General features: G+C 40.9%; 2 protein-coding genes across 2 annotated transcripts; both read left to right on the top strand.

Annotated features, from left to right (window-relative positions):
- Window positions 1-6818: 6818 nt before the first annotated feature.
- Cpr16 (cuticular protein 16) lies at window positions 6819-10462 on the top strand. The gene is made up of 4 exons (XM_076774336.1): window positions 6819-6849; window positions 8101-8293; window positions 9353-9660; window positions 9977-10462. Exons 1-4 carry the CDS (start codon window positions 6841-6843, stop codon window positions 10460-10462), a joined length of 996 nt encoding a protein of 331 aa, XP_076630451.1. The 5' UTR covers window positions 6819-6840.
- A 2099-nt stretch (window positions 10463-12561) lies between these two features.
- Window positions 12562-17564, top strand: LOC143346161 (facilitated trehalose transporter Tret1-like). The gene is made up of 6 exons (XM_076773972.1): window positions 12562-12659; window positions 13688-13949; window positions 14503-14663; window positions 16237-16479; window positions 16555-16802; window positions 17151-17564. The coding sequence occupies exons 1-6, from the start codon at window positions 12587-12589 to the stop codon at window positions 17520-17522; spliced, it is 1359 nt and encodes a 452-aa protein (XP_076630087.1). The 5' UTR covers window positions 12562-12586; the 3' UTR covers window positions 17523-17564.
- Window positions 17565-18151: the final 587 nt, after the last annotated feature.

The raw sequence follows: 18151 nt of genomic DNA, 5'->3' as shown, positions 1-18151 counted from the left end.
TTCCATCGCGTCGCGAAACCGGAATCGTATCCTAGAAAAACCGAGACCACGGACCCCTCGCGGTGCCTTACCGTCAATTAACAACGTAAATCCGATTAACGAACACACGCAAGGGGAGGGGGGGGGGGGGGGGGGGAGATAGTCGCGACGTCGACGAGAAATTTCGCGTCGTTCCGAGGACACCGTCGTATTAGGAGGATGACAGCATATAAAGTGCTCGATCGAACTGTGGAAGGACCCCAACCTCGAAATGGAAGCTCTAGGTACGTTCCTGGGACAATATATGGCTCGAGGATGTCGGGAATGGAGCCTGGACGTCCACCAAAGCAACGATGCAAATTTTACTATTAATAAAGACAGTACTGTACGAGAGGATAGCAGGGAATAAAACGGTACTTCTGGGAACTGAGAATCTGAGAAGGGAGTATAAGTTGTTCGTATATAGTACGATTGTTGGGGACAAGTTTGAATTTTTATTCGGGAATCTAGGCTTCAAACGCTAGGTTTAACAGAACTCTGATTCTAACAACGTGACGGCTATCGATAAAAATATGTGCAAGTAATGCTTGCAAATCTAGCATTAGGCTTATTTATACTACCATATCTCAGCTTTAGCGAGCTGGAATTTCCTTTCCTGCTACCGGACGAAGAACACCTGAAACAGAATTTTAAAATTAAATTAGGCAAATCTAAGACGTTTTCGTGAGATTCTAGAGCCATGTTAGACGCTTGTATTGCAGTTTGATGAAAATCTCAGGCTTTCAGAGCGATTTGAAGCTTTCGGCGGTGGTCGAGAGCCACCGCAGGAATGAATCGTTACCGGGGCGATCTTCGTGGGTCATCGGTAAACGCTTCATGAATCGGTGGAACAGGTGAAAAAGGAGGAAAAAGCACGTCAAAGCGACCCTCGGTGGCGAGAACGAGCCTGCGGGCGTTCGTCCAGACGCGGCGTCAAAGAGAAAAAGCCGATCTCCCGCCAGCCGACGATTGATCTTAATTGATTGGGGCGCAGGATCCCGGCAGCCATGCGGTTTTATCGGGCAGCGTCCCGTGTTTAGGCCTCTCGTGGGAGGCAGGCCAGATAAAAGTTCCTCCGGTGCGGTCGGCCAATCAGCAAATGGAATCGTTAGTTAGACCCCTGTAATCGTCGATCGGACGTTAGTTCTGCCTCGTAGTACACGCTCCTGGAACAATCGTGATTCACGATCGCGTTTCACCGGGTCAAGTCGTGGATTCACGCTGTTTATCGCGGCCACAAACGTTCCTAATTAGCGTATTAAACGGTTTCGCCCAAAAAGTTCTCCACCTGGAATTTAAACGAATTTTAGATACGAGATCGAGAACTTGGTGACGTTCGCAGCCCTTTGGAACTCGACGCAAAAAATAGTTTTGTATCGACTTTATAGTGTGGCTTGTGAATAATTAGTATAGAACTGTTTCACACCATCTTACACTAGGGTGGAATCTTTATGCAAGTTCATATTTTTATTAATGGAATTAATGTTATGGAGAAGATAGTTTCAACCTCTAAATACAGTAATTCGTATCTTACTTTAAGTACTTCTTATATTTTCGCATATTAAGTGCATTTTGTAGATTTTTGAGAATTAAAATAAATACTGTGAAATTGTTCGATCGAGGAACGAAAATATAATAATCGTAACGAAATCGAATTGTTTTCGTAAACGAAAATCTGTGTCGAAATAATCGTGACGAAGAATAATAAGAAGTTTTAGTTTCCAAAGTCTGCCAAAATCCTCTATAATTTTCGAAAAATCGAGTCTCTGTTCAATTTTAGCGGAAAGTTCTGCGATTTTGACCGAAAGTTGGTGGGTTTTGCCCATCGTGCGGATGGTAGGCGACAACCTGGATGGACGAGCCGACCGTCTGATCGATTTGTATTCAATGGCCGCGTCCGCGGAATCGAAATCGACGCTGTCCTGGCAGCGGACACGGGAAACGGAGCCGCAAGAAATATTCGTGGCTCCGTAAAAGGAGACCCGTTGCTCCCTGGATTCTTCCGACGAATAATGTTGCATGCATGCGTGGATCCTGCCGGGATCGCAAGCAGGATGCTCCGCTGTTCGAAGACTTTAGAAACGTCGATGCGTCCAGGCTTCTACAAACGACTCTGAGTTACCCATATCTTGAATATGCATCACCGGCGCACAAACTAAACAGAAACAAAAGAAAAAAGGGTCGTAAACACTGTTCTGGTATGTTTTTTTTATAATTCTCACTATTCTTCTTATCGTTGTTACGTCGAATTAATTCTGAGTAAAATACTTAACTTGAAAGAGCCCACGGGACGTGAATCTAATCTGAAACAAAATGTCCGCCTTCTCAAGTCTGGAAAATGTTCGACCGCGAAGACATTAATATTGCATCGAACTCCCAAAGATTAGACTCGATCTTGAACTATTTTCGAATCCGAAGATCCGCGGGCACCGCGATGGTTTATAGAACAAGGTTTAAAATATAGTTGGTGAATAATTTTGGTCGGTTAATTTCGAGTGTCAAAGCTTGTTCCGATTTAAGTGACGATGTTCGAGCGAGGCAACCCATATCCTACATAAATAAACAGGATTTTGTTCGGCGAAGTCGAGCATGGCGATCGACAGAAACTGCAGCTCGCGATTGCCTCCGGGATCGACAATAATACCGTCCAATTACATTAAAGACACGCGCCACCGCTATTCCCGGGCCGGGACGAACGCAATTCTCTCGTTCAACGTTCCTTTTCTGCTCTTTTTTTCTCTTTTTTCTTCTTTTGCTTTTCTCTTTTTTCCTTCACCGCGAGGCGAACGACGCCACTCGTCCTTACGTCACGGCCCGTTATTTACGTCGAGCTTTTTACGAGGTCTGCTCGTAATTCTCGCGCTGCGAATTTTTTCTTTTACGACGCCAGGCCGCCCCGTCGAACCGATTCGGCGAACAGATCGCCACTGCATCCGATGCAACCTCTCCTCTCTATACAGTACGGCGCAAAAGTTTCGCCGCCATTTTCCTCGCGAATCAAGTTTCCATCGATCATCTTATACTTTGGATCAGATTTCAATCACTAGTAGAGATACACCGTAACACTATTTTTTTAAAACAATAATCGACGTGTTTTGAGATTCTTGAAAATGTTCGAAACATCCGAGAATCGTAACTTTTGTCTCCACTGTTGGATATTTATTACTGAAAAACTTAAAATTGGTGTGTTTGTGATTCCCCCATAACTTTCGCCATTTTTATCCAATTGGGATAGAAAATATAGGCTAATTTATACAAATTTTAGCTACGAAGCTTTAAATGAGTGAAGAGCTTGTCAAGTGACACATATAATGTTGTAAAACTCTAATTCTGTAATTTATAAAGAGATTATGTGGATCGAGAGTTTGATATGAACCTCCAGAACACCCTGTATGCATAGATCGAGGAAGAGGGAGGGTGACCGAAGAAAAAATATTACTAAAAGGCATGCAGCCTCGGGATCATTTCTGGAGGAAAGTTTTACGAGGGACACGCACACCGATATCGCAATAAAGACGTCTGTGTGACCTTTGTAAGCTCGTAATTTCCGAAAGCCGCTTAGGATAGCCAGAAGGACAATTACTTTGAAACTCCGACTAATTGAGATCGCGTTGGCTACACTCGCTACCGAAACGATCTACGAAACGCTGGATCTCGACTGCCCCATCGAAATTCTGCATGAAGTTTCTTGAAATTACTAGTAAACATTTTTATTACAATAATAAATATATACAGAAATATAATCGGAAAGCTTCAGGAAGTTTATGCAACCGTTCGAAGAATTTAGAAATTAGGAATCTGTGTTCGTGACTAGATTTCTTAATTGCTGCCTTATTCCCAGTCTGCAACTGTATTCATTTCCTATTGCATCCATTTGATAGTAAAATTCTTTTAGATCCTGTTCTTGACACTATTCAAACATCTAATTCTGGATTTTAACGAAAGTGTCTGACTTCCTTATTGAATGTCAGAATAACACTTTGTATCCAGGTTGATAAATTTATGACGATCGTAAATAGGAAGACTGTTTTATGAGAACCAGGGTTAAAATTCATAGTCGCACCAACTATTCTAGTCTAACGAAAGATATGTTTAACATATTGTTTGATACAGTGAAACATTAAGTAAATATAATCCTAAGAGAAAAAAGGAAATATTTAATCGTTGCCAATTAAGATATAAATTGCGAAGGGCTACGTTAATCTATAAAAATCGTTTTTAATCGTGAGCGCTAGCCTACCGCGCGAGTTTGTTGCAACGACTGTGAATTTTAACTGTTGGAAATGTGTCTAGGACTGGGGTCGAGCGAAACAGGAAAACCATAAAATTGTTGCTGCGTGGGAGCAACAACCGACAACCTGTTCGCCGATTTTGTATCGTCGCTTCTATCCGTTCGAAGATAGAAATGGCGGAGGGAAAGGTTGAACGGTGTAACAAGGTCTGTCCTCCCGCGAGCCGCGTTCCTCATAACTATAAACACCATATCGCCGAAGACAACATCGACAAAAGCAATGTCCACGGTGACAACATCGTCGATATTGACAACAAACATTGACAAGAGCATCGAGAACGATAACATCGTCGGGGGCAGCGTGGTCAACGGAGATGGACGAGGATCGATAGTATTGGCTCGAATGAGAAACGTATCGATAGTATCGAAAGACGTCTCAGTGCCATCGCTAGTCGCCATCGAGTTCGCCGGTCCTTTCAGTTGGCGCGCGGTATGCGGCTGCACCGTGTTAGGTACGCGACTCAACGACAACCATTTAATGCGCGGAGCGGTGTTTAGTGCCAATGTCAAAACCAACGCGCGCCGCCCACGTGGCCGTTCAGACACGCGGTGAAAAATCCTCGTCGGCGACTTGTTGTGCTGCCGTCGAGGTCGTGAGTAATAACGATGGAATTGATGAACTCTTTACGCTCCCCGCTTGGCCCGCGTAGTCGTAAATCTTTAAAACGTCGCGCGAACATCCCCCGAGTTCCGGTCTCTCGCTCACCATGGGTTACCAGACTTATTTTTCTTCCAATTCCGAGCTTATACTTATACCTTCATACCGAGCACTTTTATTCGTTTAATAACTATTTTAAGATTTTTGAAGCGCTCAGAGGTGATCGCGAAGCGTCGATTTTAATATTCCGGGGGCCTAACGAAGCCCAAAAAGCTGATATTTTGAACACTTTAATTCGTTCACAAGACACAACGAAAGTAAAATTACGTTCGTAGTACAGTGCACGACTTGCCGTCATAGAGGCTCAACATTACAAAAACAACAAACATATCCTAGTTTACATATTTATGTTACTTAACAACGACACTACATATGCATCTCGTCTTGGTTTAATAACGTTTTAGTTTTGTTTTTACTTGTAGAACACACTGCTGAACTGTGTACGGAAAAATGCGAAACACCTTGTGTTAAAATTGTCTGCTAACAGAGAAGGGTTGTTTTTACAGAAAGCCTGGAAATTGTATAAATAAAAATGGCTTCACTGTTGCGTAGCACGATAATTAGAAGATGTTATTATGTAAAATTGTATGTTTGATCTGCCTTTCGCGTTTCTTCGAACGACACTGTTTGAAATTATATTGTATGGGAGTGTTTCTAAGTTTTTTCTTAGAACATTTCCATGTAGATCGTGAAGCTAAGTGAAGTTAAAAAGCGCCCCGATTCGAATTCTTTCGCGCGTAAACCAGAGTTGCTTTTACGACCCTCGAATGACGCAACAACAATGACAGTACGAGCGATACTGCGACACTTTTAGATCCACCTCGATGAAGGGAAGCGGAGATGAATTTTAGATAACGCGCGCGTGCGTTGGAGCGTGACGCGAACGGAACAGGTAATAGATACGCGATAACGTACAAGGTGTTTCTGAAACAACCGTACAAACCGTCAAAAATATTAACAATAGAATAGAAATTGCAGGTACAAATATATGGCAACCTGTTGCAAAGAAGGCAAACTTGGTCCAAAATGGCACCGATACTAGGGAGGGAAAAATTCTTATTGCAATATTGAAAGCTTAAGTCTACTTCTGAAAATTAATATTATTAATACCGAGCTTGAGTGTACCAAACGAAAATAAAATATCGTGTTTGGGCGTACCTTTGTTCGAGTCACGAAAAACCCACGGACAGGAGGGCCGAATCGAGTCGGCAAAAAGAGCAGTCGTCCAAAATGGCGCCGCCCATAGGGACCAAAAAAATCTGTTGGAGTCTCGAGTGGCCGCATTGAAAGAATCCTAAAAGAAAATTCATATTAAAATACGGAAATATGCGGCGTAACATTCTCGAGAAATAATATTGTACGCGAGCAAACTTATGTTTGAGGCGATGGTGTCGGAGATAGGAGAGGCGAGACGAGTTTTGGAAAAATGGCGGTCGAAAATGGTACCAATGGCACGAGCAAAAGAAGCGAGAGGAAGACAAAACACCGATAACATCCACGGGGTGGAAGCGCGGCGGAATGCGCGAGAGATCGACGGCTCGTACCGGGGCCAATAAACATTGATTTATCGGCCTGGAAATCGAACTCGGGGTGATTTGTGATCCTGGGCAGTTCTGGCCGCGCACCGAGGGCCTCGTTGCGCCCCATAGGGCCCCGTAGGGCCCCGATAGGAGGTTGCCTGGTGGGGACGCGGCGTAAGTGCACCTCTCGTCGAGCATATCCACGGGGTCCTATATAAGAGGATGCCTCCAAGAGCTCACACTCTCATAACCGTTAGCTGAGCCTTACTGGGATTATCCGGCAGCTGGTAGGAAAAAGTTGTGAAAAAGACGCAAAGATCCACGACCCACGGTTGTCCAACGTTTCACCGAACATGATACTCGTGAGTGATTACGCTTTTACTTTCATTCTTCTCGCTTCGAATTTCTCTGGGCTTCGATGGACCGTAAGAATCGGGGCTTCTTCGCGTGCAACGTACAGAGTGTCTCGAGTTACGCGCGAAAACGAGCATTAAATGGTAAAATTGTGATAGCTATGGCTATTAGAGGCGAACAACTTTTTTAATATTTAATATTTTTTTTGAACCAGGGAAGTTAAGATATTTTATATTATAAGCGAACGATAGTTTTATTTTATTATGCGATGCTTTGGATTTTTTTCCGAATATAGTCACCGATTTTAGATTTTTACTAATTTAGTTAACGTTAGTCGTAATCTACTTGATGTCTTTTGAGTTTACTTAAATATAATTTTCTGTAAATTTTTTTTATGATTATTATTCTATTTAATTTGTCTTTTTAAGGCTTGAAATAATGAAGCAAAAATATCTGTTTTAAAGTTAGCATTAGGATCATCTCCAAATTAATAAAATTCAGAAATAACTATGATGGAGATTGGGGGAACATATACCCAAAACCTGGTTATATTACCGTCGTTTTTTAGTACATTTTCGCGGCCATACTTGTGCAAGTTTCCCGTAAAGTAACGAGACTATCGTTCCATCGGCCATGAATTGATTTTAAGCGGGTCTCTGCGCGGAATCTTAAGGGCGAACCTTGAATATAAATGGGGTGAATTTGTGATCTTAAGGTAGTTTATGGCAGGGGACGCGCGTGTAAGGTACGCTCTAATAGCGTTTTAGCGACGGAGTGGAAATAAGGGAAGTTTCATCAGGCCTTGTCACGGATGTCATCTAATTTCCAAGTTTTACGAACCAGCTCGCTGGATGCAAAATCAATTAGTCCGTCCTGAATTGGCCTACGAACACGACATTTTTTAACTATTGTTATACTTAACAGCAGCTTGCAGCTTTTTAATTTTGCCAAAATTATCAATTTTCACTATTGTAACCTTCACGTTTGATCAACAGAAATTTTTTCGTGGAATATTACTTTATTCCAATCTATTTACATAGGTTGACTATGCTGATTTTCCATCTAATTAATAATTTTCTATTTCAGTTTCAATACCTATAATTTATCTTGATGATAAAATAGAAGATACAAATATTTGTTATTGGGGAACATGTTTATGTAAAATTCGATCCAAATAAAATTCCCTTAACTGAGATAATTGTAATAATGTAAATTATAGGTCGTAGAGGGAAATAATTCAGAGTGTGCCTCTGTTTCAGAGAATCCTGTTTGGTTGTTTTCTCGGGCAAAGCCTCGCTGCACCGATCGCCAACGTGTGGTTGAGTCCCTTGGGATCTTTAACACCGTTAAGACAATTTCACATACAAGACGGATCCGGAGGATATCATTATTCCTTCACTGGACCGCATCACGCTAAGTCGGAATCCAGCTTGAATGGAATCACGCAAGGTGGTATGTCGTCGTAAAAATAGCGTTCAACGTCCACGATTCCAATTCATTAAGCTACAAAGCTACGTTACTTGTTTCTTCAACTTTTAAACATACACAAATATTTAAGATACCGTTGCTTCGATAGAAAATAACGAAACTGTTCTTGCACGTTACCTAGATTTTTAATTAAAAATATCATTTTTGGAGGTAGAATGATGCAAACTGTGAAAAAACTGTTTTTAGCAGTTATTATATACATATTGTGTTAAATTTTGTTTTCCCAATTTAGAATGATATTAAACATGAATTTTAGAGTACACGTTACCTTACTAGATTAATATTGTTCACCTGGTTTTTTGGAATAATTCGAAAGCTTCGTATTTTCCGTCTGTGGAAGTGGTCGCCAAAAATCGTGCCTGAAAATTGAAAGAAAACGTTAGACGCGAAGAGTGTCATTCGCGAGGGAGATTTCTTCCTGATGACTCTTGAAAGCATGAATGACACACATTCCTTTCCTGCACGTTACGGAGACAGACGTCGCGTCCTACGTTCGCGAACGATTACCTCAGGAACGATGATCGATGTGACGCAACAACCGCCCATGCAACAGATCCATCTTCCATTCTTTTAAACAATGCATGCCTCTGCGTTCACGCATCCTTCTAGCCCATTGAGTACCGTTAACCATATATGCAAATATCTTGTATCTACATACGCTCGTCAGAGTCGTTACGACAACCCATTAGCATTTCATTCGTCGCCTCCAAGAGGAAGAATCGGAAAAACACGAAGAAAAGACCGACGATTCTAATTTTAAACCCAACCACGTATCTATAAATTAGCAAGAATAATTCAAATATTTGGACTCAATCTCACACCACTGTAAAAATTAATAACGCTCGAATAACTTTGAGAATATAAAAGAATTTATAGTTCCAAGATCCAAGTACGGTGGATGCTGAAGAACCATCTGAAATCTTAAATCACAATTTCTTATGTAGGGACAAATATTTTAATTTTTAATTATAGTGTGACTTTGGACTGAAATATTCATCGATTCTCTATTTCGTTTGTCCTTAGGTTACTCTTACATCGACGCGAACGGAATTCTGCAAACGGTGAGTTACACAGCGGACGATGAGAATGGGTTCCGAGTAAGCGCCAGCAACTTGCCCCAACCGCCCAAGAACGATCTCCAAACGATCCAGGATACGCCGGAAGTGGCGTTGGCGAAGAAGAATCACCTAGAAGAGCTGCAGAAGTCCCAACTGAGGGACCAGTCCAACTATCAGTCGAACATCCTGTCTTACAAAATCCTGCCTTCCTATTTCAGCTTCGCCCAGCTACGAAAGGACGACGAGAAGAACCTGGCTGTCAGAGAAATTGCAGTAAGTGGACAATGTTCGGAAAAAGTACTTACCAAAAGATATAATAATACCATTCACGCGTTTTTTCATTACAAAAATTGAGAGGTACAGTAGTTTGGAATTCGTACGATACATTGGCTTCTAACTAGACGCAATGACCAACTGATTTTTTTAGCTGTGTAACGATCGCATAGCGTTTCACACTTTAAAGATATCGTTACTGTTCGGTTTTAAGGGAACTTCAACTGTATTTTTCAATCAAACATCCCCTATTTTCGCTGATAAAAAATAGTCCAAAGGCTTCGGGAGCCACTAAAACGATGAAATTCTTCGACAGACGGCCAAGAATCCGTTCCTGCTCACTAGATCGGAGGCGGAGAAGATCGAGGTGCCTAAACCGGACGCCAGCCTCTCGAAGATATCTCAGAGTCCGGCGTTATCGTCTCAGCTGTCGTCTCAAGCGTCAAGTCAAACAGACCAGCAGGAAAACGAGGGACTGGCCGGGAACTCGTTGCAAATAGGGAATCTGGTGTCCCTGGGCAGCGTTCAGAGACCAACAACCGTCCCTGGATCCTACGTGCTTCCGGTTGTGCCATATAGGCTGCTACACAGTGCTCTTCATCACACTCAGGACTCGTTGGGCCGATACGATTACACCTACGCCGGGGATTCCAGCGCGAAAACAGAATCCAGGTCTCTGGACGGGACGACGAGAGGCGCTTACAGTTACATCGATCCCAACGGCGTGTTGCAACAGGTCCATTACGTGGCGGACCACAACGGATTCAGGGTTCTGGCCACCAATCTACCGGAAGCCAAGTAATTCCAATCCCCTCCCCCCTTCCATCTAGAAATCTTGCTCAGGAATTTCGGGTTGCCTTCCGGGGGGAAAAGGTTACGCCGGGTTGGAGAGAAAATCCTCGTGAAACTTCCCTTCGTCGGTATTGGGCTGTTTTCTTTATCGAAACGTCTCTAAACAAAGTTATATCATGTCCTTTGAAGCAAATTGAATTTTTATATACATTATACTGCTATAGAATTTTTTAAATATTAGGAATTATTTGCTTGGGCTGTTTTAGCAATCATAGACAAATATCTTGAAATTCGAAAGAGACTTCAACCGCAATCGAATATATTAAAATTGAGAAAATAATGACTGTGGGGGTACTCGTACATTATCACCGAATTACCAATATATAAATTCCCCCACAGTCGTTTATTTTTCTATATGATAAAGAGGATTGAGTTGATAGACTCGACTGGAAATACAGTCAGGAGGGTGCTTTCTCGAGTGGCATTTGCGTACATTTATTTTAACACTATCAAACAAAGACTCATTTCATCGACTAATTTTCGATCAAATTCAAATCACAGTCGAACGAAGACTTTCTTTCCGATCGTTCTTCGTCGACGAGGCAGAGAACGCGGTGAGCGGTTCTTTGCAAATCGGGCATTTTGTACTTGGAAACGCGCACACGGAGAGAGTTCGAACATTTTTGTACACGTGAATAGGATCCTCCACGAAAGAATTCCAAGATCTTTTCTCGGTTGAAAACCCGTGCAAACCGAAGTAATTTTCTTCCCTGCGATGGGAAGTTTTAAGTAGCGCGAATTTCTTGTCGAGGATTTTTTAATCCCCGGAGGGAGGAGGTAAATTGCGAGAAATAACAAAATTTTCTTTCAAGGAAACTTTCGCAATTTAGTAATAGTAATTTCGTTTTACATCGAGGGGGAGAGATGGATGTAAAACCGTGGGTGGAAACTTTTTGCGTCAGAGTAGACGGGAACCTGTTTCCTCCGTGTCGCTTTTCGAGCGAGCGTACACGATCGAAACGATCTCGATCGCATTTCGTACGATCGCGTTTCTTTGCCAGGTGGTGCTTGGCCGGTGGGGGGTAATCAAACTTTCCGAATGCTTTTCGAGTTCGTTCTGCGCTTGGCCCCCCGTCGACAATAGACAAAGAACGAACTTAATTCGCATTCGCTTCGCCCTTTCGATTGTAACGCGTCAGCCTGAATAAATTATTTCGATCCACTGAAACGAGTCCTCATTTTCCTCTGTTTTATTTAAATTTTATGCGTCGTTCGGTGGCCGCGAACTTTCTGGAGATATTGGCGTTTAATAGTCCAATAATTTGATAAACCATCAGGGAGAGAAACAAAATTTCGGTCCATTGTTTGACCAGCTGCGATTGGGGCAAACTTTATACTGTGAAATTAATTTTGTATCACGGAGCTTGAAACATTAATTTGAAGGTTCGTCTATTAAATTGTGATTTTTCGTTATAGATTTTAGGATCAAAAGAAAATCTTCGACGCGTTAGAATTTACAAAAGAACAGATTGTTTCGTCTCGGTCTGAATCAGTCGAACCGATCCGATTGAAAAAAAGAGAATAAACTGGCCCCACTGGACTGGGGATAGTTCGTGCAATGAGTCCTCCTGGTCTCGTGGAAAACTTTATCTTTATTGCTGCTTTCGTACTTCGTCGTGAAAAGCATGACGAGCTTACGGGTTCTAGAAGTAGGCTCTGTAGCGACTCGATTCTAACCGACTGTGTGGGAAGCGAGCGCTTAAATTTACAATATCAAACTTTGTTGACGAGTAGCTAACGGCCGCATCGAGGCCCTCTAAATATATGATATTGAACACAGATCAAATCTAGACTAAAGCGCCAAATTAAAAATATTTGCGCGTTGTGCCGTAGTTGGGTGAGGTTTCTTTTAATTTTTATTCGAACTTTCGTTGGTCTACGGATGATTATAAATATGCAAAGCTACGACGGTTTGGCCTGAGCACGGGTTATAGGGTCACGATAGTAGAGTGTCGCGATAAGAGGGTCACGTCGTGATCTTTCGTTGTTTGACGGATTTCTGGCGACGGGAGAATCATCGATCGACGCGCTTCCACGAGCGATCCGACAGTGCGATCACGTCGTGACCGTGGAAATGCCGGAGAACGACGATCGAACACGCGACCAACCGGTCGACAGGCTTCCGCGATACATCCTGCTGCTGCTGGGTGAGATTCCTGGAAGCCAGAGATGGGCACAACTTTTTACGATCGACGAACGATGACTGAACACACTCCACGGCGATTAATTCCCATCCTTCGATCGACTTAACCGTTACTCCGATAAGCTTCTACATGTTCGACGCGAGACATAATAGATCGTCTAATTTAGACGACAATTTTTATCTATTATAAGATACGACATGTCAAAATTTGTCGATTAGTTGACAATCCTTGCCCGTCTCTGGTTCTTCGATCGCTTCTTAGAACCGTGGAATCGTTTCGAGACGAAGTGTATAATTGTTGACAGTGATTTCGTGAGATTGAGTGTCTTTTTGGAAGCGGTGGAAGCCACGAGGTTTTTATAAATCATTGTCGATTCTATTCCTGTCGATTGTATGTTGCATTAATATTTATGAATTCTTGTTAAACGAGTTTCCCTTAAATGTTCTTAAATATTCCCTTGTGCCTTGCTGTTGATGGTTTGTATATTTGTTATCCTTTTTACGCAACGAATGTAAAATAAAGGAACAGTGTAAAAGAAGGGTGTATGCGTTTTGGAAAGAAAGATGATTTTCAATTGCGATTGCAGATGCTTTTCGTGTAATTTCCTGCGAATTAATTAATTTACATTTATCTGAAGGGAATTAGAACATGTTAAAAGACCATGCAAAAGTAAATAGTGTCTGTTGCAAGGATCAGTGTAAAAAATATCGTGTAAAAGGAGACTCAGGTATATATGGAAGCTCTTGCAACCTACAAGGGTGGCAACCACCGTAAGACAGGGTTAAAACGACACAAATTGTGCTGAAGGAAGAAAGAAAGATCAGGTTAATCTTATAAAATTGTCCACTACTGATGCAACATGATAACTAACAAGTACACTGAATTATAAATATTCCTGGAGTAACTATGGATAAAATTTAATTCTGGGATTTATTTTAAAAAATTGTCCTCTGTTGGTGCATCGTGGACAATTGGTCCAGTTATTTTGATAGATATTTTATATAATATTTTGCATACGAAAACCTGTGTAGCCACCCTTTCCGCGTTTTCGATCGGCACGTATCTCGCATGGAGTTCGTCAGCGTTGCCGATTCTAAATAAAATTGACCGGTTGGCGGTCACCAAACAGGAATCGTCGTGGATCTGCGCCTCGGTGCCCTTAGGAGCCATAGTTGGCAGCTTGCCAGCGAGGATAATCGCCGACAAGATCGGTCGGAAGAAGAGCATTCTGCTAAGCAGCCTGGTGTTATCGTTGTGCTGGTTCGTTATCGGGTTTGCACGGAGCAAACTATGGTGGGTAGTGTATCTTTACTACCCTCAGCAAATATTAACGTTCGTTGTTCCGTCTGCTCGGCAGATACCGCTGCGGGAAACTGCAAGATTTAGTCGAGGGAACATCTGATTAGATGTTTCAACGTGTTTCTTATTTTTATTTCATTGTATACAACCGCCGTTATTCGATCTACGAAAAATATTAGTGGAAGCATTTTCGCTAGTATTATCGTTGACAAGTAGTTATACCATTAGAGCAAATCAATTTTAACAATATCGAAATTTTAATTACGAAAAATTAAGAACTTATCTCTGTGTATAGTTATTTACAATTTGGACCACTGGATAGTTGTGTTTCCTCGGTGCTGAATTTGTTAGATCTTCTAAAATATGAATAAAAGGAAATTACACAGTGATTTGAACTGGATGCATCTAAATTTGTTTTGCATGAACTCCCAATGAATGGTTCGAACTAAAATCGCACAAAAATTATATTAAATGTGGCAAAAATGAAGGGTTGACAAAATTTTGAGAATAGAGGACTCTTTACTGAAAATAAATATTGATCTTCAAGGATATTCCTGTCTCGCGTTGTGGCCGGTGCAGCTTGCGGTGCGTCCTCCATTGTGGTTCCTATATACATCTCCGAAATTGCGGACGATAGCATCAGGGAATCCCTGTGGACGATTTTTCAGCTCCAGTTCGCTCTGGGAGTTCTGTTCGCGTACGTAACAGGTGAGCAATTATTTAACGAAGACGAATAAACGTTAACTTTATAGTCAGGTAATGTAGAAATTTGTTATAAGATAAACTATGATCCTTCTTTATATCATTCTTAGCTATATTATCCACACAATCCTGTTGCTGATATTAAATTTCAATTTATAAAGATAATAAGAACTTCCAAATTATTCTATTAATTTATACACGAGTTAAGGGTGCATTCGATTTCTTCTGGTCCAAAGAATAAATCTTTTCTCTACACTTCCTGTAAGTATACAGGGTGTTCGGCCACCCCTGGGAAAAATTTTAATAGAGGATTCTAGAGGCCAAAATAAGACGAAAATCAAGAATACCAATTTGTTGATGGAGGCTTCGTTAAAAAGTTATTAACAATTAAATACAAAAATTTCAAACCGTTCTGGAAAAATTATTTTCGGTTGCGGGGGTCAATTACAAACATTTTTAGTGAATAGACATATATTCGAAATCCTACCCACTTTCGAGAAAAAAATTCGAGTAACTGCAGAAAGTTTTGGGTGAAAAAAAAGACTTTCGAATCGTCTTGGAAAAATTATTTTTAATTGCAGGGGTCAATTGCAAGCATTTTTGGTCAACAGACATACGCCCGAAATCCTACTCAGTTTCGAGAAAAAAATTCCTTACCGAAAATATAATTTCTGGCCAGAAATGTCTGCCTGAATTTTCATGCGAATCTTTAAAACGTCATAACTTCTGAACGGATTGGACGATTTTAATGTTTAAAAAAGCAAACTACGCGTATTTTGATGGAGAATATGTACAAATCGCAAAAATATTCGAAAAGTTGGTCCTTGACCCCGCAAAATGAGAAAAACCCCATAAAAATGATCCAATTTTCAAACAGCCATAACTCCTACAATTGTGAATATATTTGAATGAAACTTTTTTCTGAAGTAGAGCTCATGGGTACCTACAAAAAAGTATTAGACAACTTTTTTGTAGAACGTGAAACAAAATTACTAAAAATGAAAAACGAATTTTTAAGAAAAATCGACAGGGGGTGGTGCCTAAATTTTTCGGCGAAAAAAAAAATTTTTAATTAATTCTGAAAAAATTATTTTCGCTTGCGGGGTCAATTACAATCATTTTTGGTGAATAGACATACCCCCGAAATCCTACCCACTTCCGAGAAAAACATTCGAGTAAGTGCAGAAAGTTTTGGGTGAAAAAAAAGACTTTCGAATCGTCTTGGAAAAATTATTTTTAGTTGCAGGGGTCAATTGCAAGCATTTTTGGTGAATAGACATACCCCCGAAATCTTGCGCATTTTCGAGAAAAAAATTCAGTACAGTCGGAACTTTAAACATTAATAACTTTTTAACGAAGCCTCCATCAACAAATTGGTATTCTTGATTTTCGTCTTATTTTGGCCTCTAGAATCCCCTATTAAAATTTTTCTCAGGTGTGGCCGAACACCCTGTATAGTGTCTAGAATATTTTTGATATTATAGCAGATGTAGACCACTCTGCTTAAATAGCCATTTTTTAGATGGTCACTCGATCTAATCAGGGGGGTGAAAATAATTAAGAGACCTCGAATGCACAGGTTTCAGCGACAGTTTTCTCGTCATCGCCCTTCTGTGCGCTTTGATACCCGGAGTTCTGTCGATCGCGACCCACCCGATCCCTGAATCGCCGGTTTGGTTGACCTCGAAGGGTCGTCGAAGAGAGGCTGATGAGATCGCGAAACGTTTCGGTGGTGGACAATGTCTGGACAAAGAAGAAACCTGGAGAACAGGAGCCGTTTTGGAGTTGAGAAACCACGTGTGGGCCACGATCACAGCTCTGGGTAAAAGAATGATAATATTGAAAAAAATTTGATAGAATTAATGGCAATGTTATATGGTTTGTTATATTTTTCTAGGTTTGATGATTTTCCAGCAGCTGTCAGGAATTAACGCCCTCGTGTCCTACGCGACGACGATATTCGAGCACGTGGGGTTCCCTTTGAACTGGACAATTTCTGCCCTTATCGTGGGATTGACATACGTGATTGCTACGCTACTTTCGACGACCCTCGTCGATCGTATAGGGAGGAAACTTTCACTGTTTTTTGGCATGACCATCATGGCCATCTGCATGTTCGTTTTATCTGGATATTTCCGTCTTCAAGTAAGCACATTCCTTCTTTCTCACAGGAGGATCGATAAAATATTACATTCACAATGATGGGGCTCAACAGAGTCTGGAAATTATCTTTACAAAATTTCAAAATAATCATTATTGAATTCAGGAGACAATTTTTTCCCCAATTATTTTGATTAATCTCACTTTATGCCTGGAGAATACTCAAATATTCGATTAATGGTATTCAAATGGTATTTTATCACTCAAATATTCGACTAATGACATTCAAATACTAAAATACTTGATTTAAACTAGTCAAATAGTTAGCAAATGATTAATTCGAACATTTAAATACAGTTTTTTAAGTAGCGTTGTAATTTTTTGTCTTTTTAGAAAACTCACGATGTGTCGAGCTTCAGCTGGCTACCTCTTCTCTCTCTCGCGATCTTCTTCGCCGCCTACAGCGTCGGTTGCGGATCAATACCTTGGATCATCGTGGACAAGATTTTCCCAAACGACGTCAAATGGACGGCCATTTCCGCGAGCATGACGTGTAACTGGATATCGGCGACTATCGCGACAAAATGTTACCACGACATGGTGGTTTTCATGGGAATGTCCTCGACGTTTGCCACTTTCGGAATGGTCAGTCTGATCGGTATCTTGTTCGTCGCCATTTTTGTACCGGAAACCGAGGGGAAAAGTATCGAAGAACTACAGAACGAGCTGCACGACAGCCACCGACATTGCGTAACCTGTATTTAGAGCTCGTCGTTTGGTCGCAGAAAATAATAACATTAATAACAATCGAAGCAACCCGAATTTTGTAATTAATTAAATAATACAAGAAAATAACGTACATAAATCAGGAAGGATTTTAATAAATACTAGATTCGTTATTGATTAATTTAAGAAACGAGAAATATCTAAAAGTTTAAGGAAATGTTTATACTGCAGCGGAGTTGTAATATTGTAAATAAAAAGTAATTATTGTAATATATTACTCTAAGTCGGAGTTAAATGATAATTTGATAACATTGAGGGTAGTGTTTGAATCGATCAATAAGGGAACTAAATTAACGTAAAGTTTACGATACTGGTAAAGCCAAGGGGAAGATATTATGTTTCAGACCTGAATTATGTTTCAAGAAAGCTTGGAAGCCGTAGGAACTTCCGTGGCTTAAAGGTTTCTGTAAATTATTGCGGTAGAATGTCGGTTTATTTCCAACCGAACGTAATTAGGTTCTGATTGCATTCGAAAATTTAATTAGACCATCTCCTCCAAAGCTGCTTGTAGCTGCAACGTAGAATTGTTGCAACTGGCTTCTGGATATAATTGACTAATTGGATTTTGAGTAAACGAGCCCCGATGTTAATTATTGTAGAAAGTATTG

This window comes from Colletes latitarsis, chromosome 10 (assembly GCF_051014445.1).
Source record: "Colletes latitarsis isolate SP2378_abdomen chromosome 10, iyColLati1, whole genome shotgun sequence".
Taxonomy (NCBI): Eukaryota; Metazoa; Arthropoda; class Insecta; order Hymenoptera; family Colletidae; genus Colletes; species Colletes latitarsis.
This window is presented reverse-complemented; position numbering and strand designations above follow the sequence as displayed.